This window comes from Juglans regia, chromosome 4, assembly GCF_001411555.2.
Source record: "Juglans regia cultivar Chandler chromosome 4, Walnut 2.0, whole genome shotgun sequence".
NCBI lineage: Eukaryota > Viridiplantae > Streptophyta > Magnoliopsida > Fagales > Juglandaceae > Juglans > Juglans regia.
Genome location: NC_049904.1, coordinates 30,529,785 through 30,536,572, shown reverse-complemented (window position 1 = coordinate 30,536,572; position 6,788 = coordinate 30,529,785). Strand labels below are relative to the sequence as shown.

Genomic DNA, 6,788 nt, shown 5'->3' with positions numbered 1-6,788 from the left:
TATGATAGTTTTATAAATAAAATATAATAAATAATTTTTAATAATTTAATATCACATTATAAAAAAAATTAATAATAAAAAAAAATAATGAGTAGCATTATTCTAAAACAAAAAAAAAAAATGTTAGCTGCTTTGAATGCTAATAAAACTTGTCAACTTTTGCGACTTTTGGTAAACCGTTAAACTGTTCATTTGGAATACATTAATCATATTTTCCAAAGCATCATTAATTATTTAATTACTGGTAGAAAACTTGATTGAGGCCCTATAAAAAAAATATTTTATCTCATTTTATTATTATAATTTTATTAAATTTTATATAAAATATAATAAATAATTTAATTTTTTAAAATTTTAAAATAATAATAATATTAAAAAAATAATATTTTATTTAATTTTTAATTTTTATCTTTTAACTCTTCTCATTTTAACTCACTGTCTAAACCGCACTGGCCTCCAAATCAAGAGCTTCCCTCAAATTATTGTACAAATTTAAGAGTCTCAAATAAATAAATAAAAAGATACGTGATCAATTTTATAACATTTATTGATACTTGTATAGGCATTCTCGTATTATAAATAGGAGGATAAGTTCAGAAAGCACTCCACCTCTCCTTTGCTTTCTCTATCTCCGGCCACCTAATTTCTTGTTCAATACTTGAGGCGTGTGACAATGGCAGATGATCAGGTGATTCTGCTGGATTACTGGGTTAGCGTGTTTGGGATGAGGGTCAGGATTGCGTTGGCTGAGAAGGAGATCAAGTACGAGTCTAGGGAGGAGGACTTGCTTGGAAACAAGAGCGATCTGCTTCTCAAGATGAACCCGATTTACAAGAAGATTCCAGTTCTAATCCACAACGGGAAACCTGTATGTGAATCCCTCATCATCGTTCAATACATAGATGAGATTTGGAATGATAGATCTCCATTGCTGCCCTCTGAGCCTTATCAGAGAGCTCAAGCTAGGTTCTGGGCTGATTTTGTCGATAAGAAGGTATGCGCGTCTTCATCTTGGCTGATTTGTTTGATGAATTTGATTGAGTTTTAGCATCTTCTCTCAGCTAATAATAAAATTTAACTCTAATTTAACTCTTCCTATTAGTATAAACTTTTGAGATAAGTGATAATTATATATGATATTAAAGTAGAAATTTTAAGTTTGAAACTTGATTTTATACTCTACTTTATTTAATTAATTATTCTATTTGTTGAGCCTACTATTAAAGGAAAGTCTGATTTAAGAAAAAGTGTTAAGATATAAAATAATAAAATCTATTTCTTTTCATCGGCTTAAACTTTTAGGACAAGCGGTAATTTTACATCCTTATTCATGAGTCAACAGGAATTTATAAGTGTTTGTTCATCTATTTTATTGTTTTAATTTATTTGGTTAATTGATCTTGTGTTATCTATTATGATCCCTAATAAATTATGACTTGTTTTTTTTTTTTCTGGATGTAAAAGAAGTATAGAAAAATTGAAGAAATAACTCAATTGATCTCCTCCATTTGTTTTGTAATATAAAGAGTAATATTGTTAATGCAAATAAGTGCAAAATTTGCAGGTGGCTCCAAGGGGAGTACTATGGAAAAAAGGAGAAGAGCAGGAGGCAGCAAAGAACGAGTTAGTTGAGACTTTCAAGATATTGGAGGGAGAGCTGGGAGACAAGCCTTATTTTGGGGGTGAAACATTTGGGTTTGTCGACATTTCTCTCGTCACTTTCTCCTGCTGGTTCCATGCCTTTGAGATGTTTGGGAAATTCAGCATGAAGGCAGAGTTCCCCAAGATCACTGAATGGGCAAAGAGGTGCATGCAGAGGGAGAGTGTCGCCAAGAGTCTTCAGGACCCCAAGAAGGTCGATGAGTTTGTTGTGGAGTATAGGAAGAAGAGCCTTGGCCTCGAATAGAGTACTAATGTTTTTGCCAGAGGGTAGAAGCTGTGAATGTCTGAATTTGCTTGGTTTTGGCTGAGGGTCTTGATTTTCATGTGTCGTCCGTTGAGTTTTTTGGATGCTTATGGTGTACCTGTCTGATCCTATATATGCTTTAGGTTAAAAGAGGCATGTAACGTCGGTTATGTTTGAATAATAAAAAGTTGTACGTATATAATTTCTCATTTTATACATGTATATATCTACATGTAAGAAATGCTAACCAGATCACGGACATTATGCACGGGTGATGTGGCATGCATGCGACATGAACATTTTTTTAAGAAAAATACATGTTCTACAAAAATGCTAGCAAAAACTGTCGTTGATAGGATTGCCTAAGCTCCTCATGTCGTGTGCCCAGCTAGTAAGACGTAACTTAATATGCAGAGCTAGAACAAGGATACCTAGTTTGGGGGTGAAATTATAAAAGAGTTTTTTGCGAGGGTAAAATTTAATTTTAAGAGTACTTTGCTTTATATAAATAATTTGTAAATATTAAATTTTACGGAACCTTTTCAAATTTTAAGTAGAGGGTTTAATGAGATTAGCTACTGGATTTGATGTCAAGTTACAAAACAGGTGGCTCTTCCAAATACAGTAAGCTTTTAACTTTGCTAAACTAACATCCCAATTTTGGAGAGCCTCTACAGCAAAGCTAACCATTATTACTCTAGTTTTTAATAATTATTGGCCACCTAGAGACAGATTTCTAAAATATTACTGTCAGGAAGACATATGCTCTCGTTTATTTTTATAGATAAGATAAATTTAGATCAAAGTTAAGAGTTGAATAAAATATTGTTAAAATATTTTTTTTTAATATTATTTTTATTTTAAAATTTGAAAATATTGAATTATTTATTTTATTTTATGTAAGAGTTTAAAAAATTATAATAATTAAATTAAGTGAGTTAAAAAAATTGTGAAAACAAAACATGGCTAATCTTAAAATACGATTTTTGAGAATACATGAATTTTAAAAAATACGATAGTTTAAAAAGAAATGTTAAAAAAGAATGATTTAACAAAAAAGAATATAAAAGAATACGGCACAAGCTTTCCTAAATGGATGTGCCTTTATACAAATTATAAATAGGACGGTTATGAAGTTCACAAGAGCACTACTCCACTTCTCATTTGCTTCCTCTATCTCCCCTTAATTTCCTCTTTAATCCTTTGAGGCTGGTGACAATGGCAGATCACCAGCTAACTCTATTGGGTTTCTGGGTCAGCACGTATAGAATGAGGGTCAAGATTGCGTTGCCTGAGAAGAAGATCAAGTATGAGCGTATGGAGGAGGACTTGATCAGAAAAAAGAGCAATCTGCTTCTCGAGATGAACCCAATTTACAAGAAAATCCCAGTTCTAATCCACAACGGGAAACCTATATGTGAATCACTCGTAATTATTCAGTACATAGATGAAGTTTGGAATGGTAGATCTCCATTACCGATCTCTTATCCTTATCAGAGAGCTCAAGCCAGATGTTTGGCTAATTTTATCGGTAACAAGGCGTGCACGGCTTCATTTGGGTTGATTTAGTTTCTGATCTCACGGTTTGATTTAATTTTTTTTACCCTTTGAAGTAAGAAATCAATCGGTCCCAAAATATATATGTGTCAAAAGGAGTACTTTAGTGTTTATTTTTATTTTTATAGTGTTTGTGATGGCCGAGGCCGTTCACAGGGTCAGGCCAAACCACACGGGCCCAGCCCACGAGGCACTAATGGGTCTAAGAATAACCTGGCAATTGGAAATTGGTATGAAAAGATAGAATGGGCCAGGCCAGGAAGGGCAAGGTTGGTCAATGAAGCCTAAAGAGGAGCAGTGAAGTTGGACACGTGGAACAAGGATCCTTGAGTCAGAAGGTCTGACACCACTACTGGTCGACCATCCCCATACACAATGTCAGGGACAATCCTAGTCCCTGGACATCGACAACTAGACAAACCTGGAAGGTGGGCGCACAAGGCCGAAACCACGTTGCATTTAATGAAGGTTGGGGACGAGCACACCACGACATGCCCCCTGGACTGTTAGCGGTTGCCACGATCGGGCATGGACGGCCTATCGCGTGGTAGAACGTGGGAAGAAGGCACAACCTGAATACGAAGCAACATCGCCATGATTAGCTTGCCAGGGAACCACTCTAATCTAGTATATATATATCCTCTTGCTGGGGCAGAAAACTCTCTATGCTCTATTTCATTTGAGCTCCCTTAAATCACGGGATGAGAATCCAAGCTGACTTAGGCATCAGAGGTGTTTCTCATCACCTTGAGCCATCATTTTCCCTTATTCACAAGAATAGGTCAACCCCTTACAGAGTTGTTCAGACTACAAAACACGACATCAACAGTGTTAATAGATTCTCTGGTTAATTGAGTTTGAGTTATCCATTCAACACCCTAATAAATTTTGACTTAAAAACTTTTTCTTGGAACGAAAACTGAAAATATAACTCAATACTAGTCTCCTCCATCTATTTTCATGTAACATGTGAAGAGTAATATTAATGCAAATGAGTATTCAAGATTAATGCAGGTGACTTCAAAGGGACTACTATGGACCACAAAAAGAGAAGATCAGGAGGTAGCTAAGAATGAGTTATTTGAGACTTTTAAGATATTGGAGGGAGCTAGGAGACAAGCCTTATTTTGGGGGTGAAACATTTGGGTACGCTGAGATTGCTCTCATCAGTTTCTAGAGCTGGTTTCATACCTTTGGGACGTTTGGAAAATTCAGCATGGAGGCGGAGTTCCCGAAGATTATTGCATGGGCAAAGAGGTGCATGCAGAAGGAGAGAGTGGCCAAGACTCTTCTTGACCCCAATAATGTCCATGAATTTGTCGTAGAGATAAGGAAGAGGAAGGGCCTTGATGATTAATAGAGGTTCACAGGGCATTCATTTTCTTTTGAAATTAATATAATGTACTTTGCAAAAGAACCCATGTGCGCACAACTTCACCTCATTTAAAAAAAGACTAGAGTACTCTCTACCATAATGTCTTACTGATATTTCGATGTTGCTTTTTGTGCGAAGGTCTGAATTAATTAGGAATAATGTATGTCTGATCACCAGGAAAATCTAATGGGAATTATTTCATTTGCTAGAAAATCCCTGAGGTTATTTCATTAAGATGCAGTTAATGAAAGGTTTCAGACAATTATAACTTCCCAATTGCATGTATTTCTTATATGATTGCGATATATAAATATGTGATATTTTAAATCTAAAATAAGAGATAAATATATAGAGAAACGTTAATTGTACTTATAAAAAATTTATTTATCTACGTGTCAGTTATTAATATATTGAAAATTATTGATATGTTGAAGATTATAAAATTATATCTTATGCATTTTTTATAAATAAAAATGTAAGTACATGTATCACTACTCAAATATATATTATATTTCTATCTAATTGAATATTTATTGTTTTTAAAAGATTTATCTAATTATCAAATAAAATGGAAAGCAATCGGCAGGGACGACTGGAGGCCGGCCAGGGGCCAAGTACTCCCAAAAATCTAAAAATAAATAAATAAATAAATTATGGGATTACTAGAGAAGTTAAAAACACGATAAAATTTGGTCCCGTCCCCAAATTAATTTGGTTCTCAATTGCATTGCCTCAAATTCGATAAAGAAAATTATGTATTTTCAACTAAAATATCAGATTTTAGCTGCAACATTATAAGCACGATCTGTCTTATCATCCAGATCTGCAAGACTTATCTACAATTTCTTATTTATGGCCGGGTATTGAAAAGTACCATTAGAAAGGCCAAGGTATATTATCTGTTAACAGATTGACTCGACTTGTCTTGACACTTTCAGTTTCAACAGTAACTATGATACGAACTTTTTCGACTATGAATATCGTTAAGATAAAACTTCAAAATAAAATAGATGATAGCTTTTTTGGAGATTATTTAGTAGTCTATATTGCAATTATTGAGAAGAAAATTACTAAAAGATTTAGTATGGATGTCATATTTGATTAATTATATTTAATGAAAGAGCGACGATTATATATATGGATTTCTTCAGGTGATAAATATTTTTAAACCAAAGTAAATTGACCATATCTAGAGTTAGTTTACAGACGATCAATCTAATGGGTCAATACATAGACACCATTAACTACTTCTAATGAACAACCAAATCATATATGCTGGGATGCCACATGCAACAAGAACATTATAGGAAGGTAATCAAGTAGGATACAGTTCATTTGTTAGTCAATGCAATAAAAGATAATAGAATAATGATAGAGCGAAATACAAATACATATGACAACCAGTAGCTTTGATTGTTACACTGTTGATAAATAGTACTTTTAAAGACACCACTGTTATCATTTGCACATAAATTAACAAGAAAACTACTTATGTATTGTTATGATAATAGTCGAATCGATACAATTTTTGTCTCCCATAAGACCATAAGTTTAATTATCATTATTACTATTTTAAATTTCTCAAAAAAAAGACGAATAATATAATCTCTTCATATCTTAAAAGATGAAAGTAAAATAGATGAAGAGCATACTAAATGAAAAGTTCTGAAAAAAAATATATAGAGGCAAGTCCGTTACCTTCCTAAACCGATCACTAATAGTCACTTTCTTAACTATTAAATAAAATAAAATATTATAAAAAAATAAAAAAAAAATAGATTATATGAAGATAATAAACCTATCATTATCTTTAACAAATTATGTGGTCATATAAACGTACCTGATGGTTTTGTTTTGCTGCCATGTGACAACAAATGCATTTTTTTTTTTTTTTTTTGAAACGTGACAACAAATGCATGAACTAAAATTCCAGGTAGCTAGATTACGGTT

At 33.1% G+C, this 6,788-nt stretch overlaps 1 protein-coding gene and 1 pseudogene across 1 annotated transcript; both read left to right on the top strand.

Moving 5' to 3' along the window:
* Nucleotides 1-537: 537 nt before the first annotated feature.
* LOC108982978 (probable glutathione S-transferase) lies at nt 538-2,147 on the top strand. The gene is made up of 2 exons (XM_018954475.2): nt 538-994; nt 1,565-2,147. The coding sequence occupies exons 1-2, from the start codon at nt 674-676 to the stop codon at nt 1,904-1,906; spliced, it is 663 nt and encodes a 220-aa protein (XP_018810020.2). The 5' UTR covers nt 538-673; the 3' UTR covers nt 1,907-2,147.
* Nucleotides 2,148-3,124: 977 nt separating this feature from the next.
* On the top strand, nt 3,125-4,820 carry LOC108982971 (annotated as a pseudogene).
* The last annotated feature ends 1,968 nt before the right edge of the window (nt 4,821-6,788 follow it).

Excerpts from the sequence above, each read along its gene's own strand:
- LOC108982978 (XM_018954475.2), top strand. The coding sequence starts at position 674 with ATGGCAGATGATCAGGTGATTCTGCTGGATTACTGGGTTAGCGTGTTT. Across the intron at positions 995-1,564 it reads CTGATTTTGTCGATAAGAAG|GTGGCTCCAAGGGGAGTACT; the intron begins GTATGCGCGTCT and ends CAAAATTTGCAG.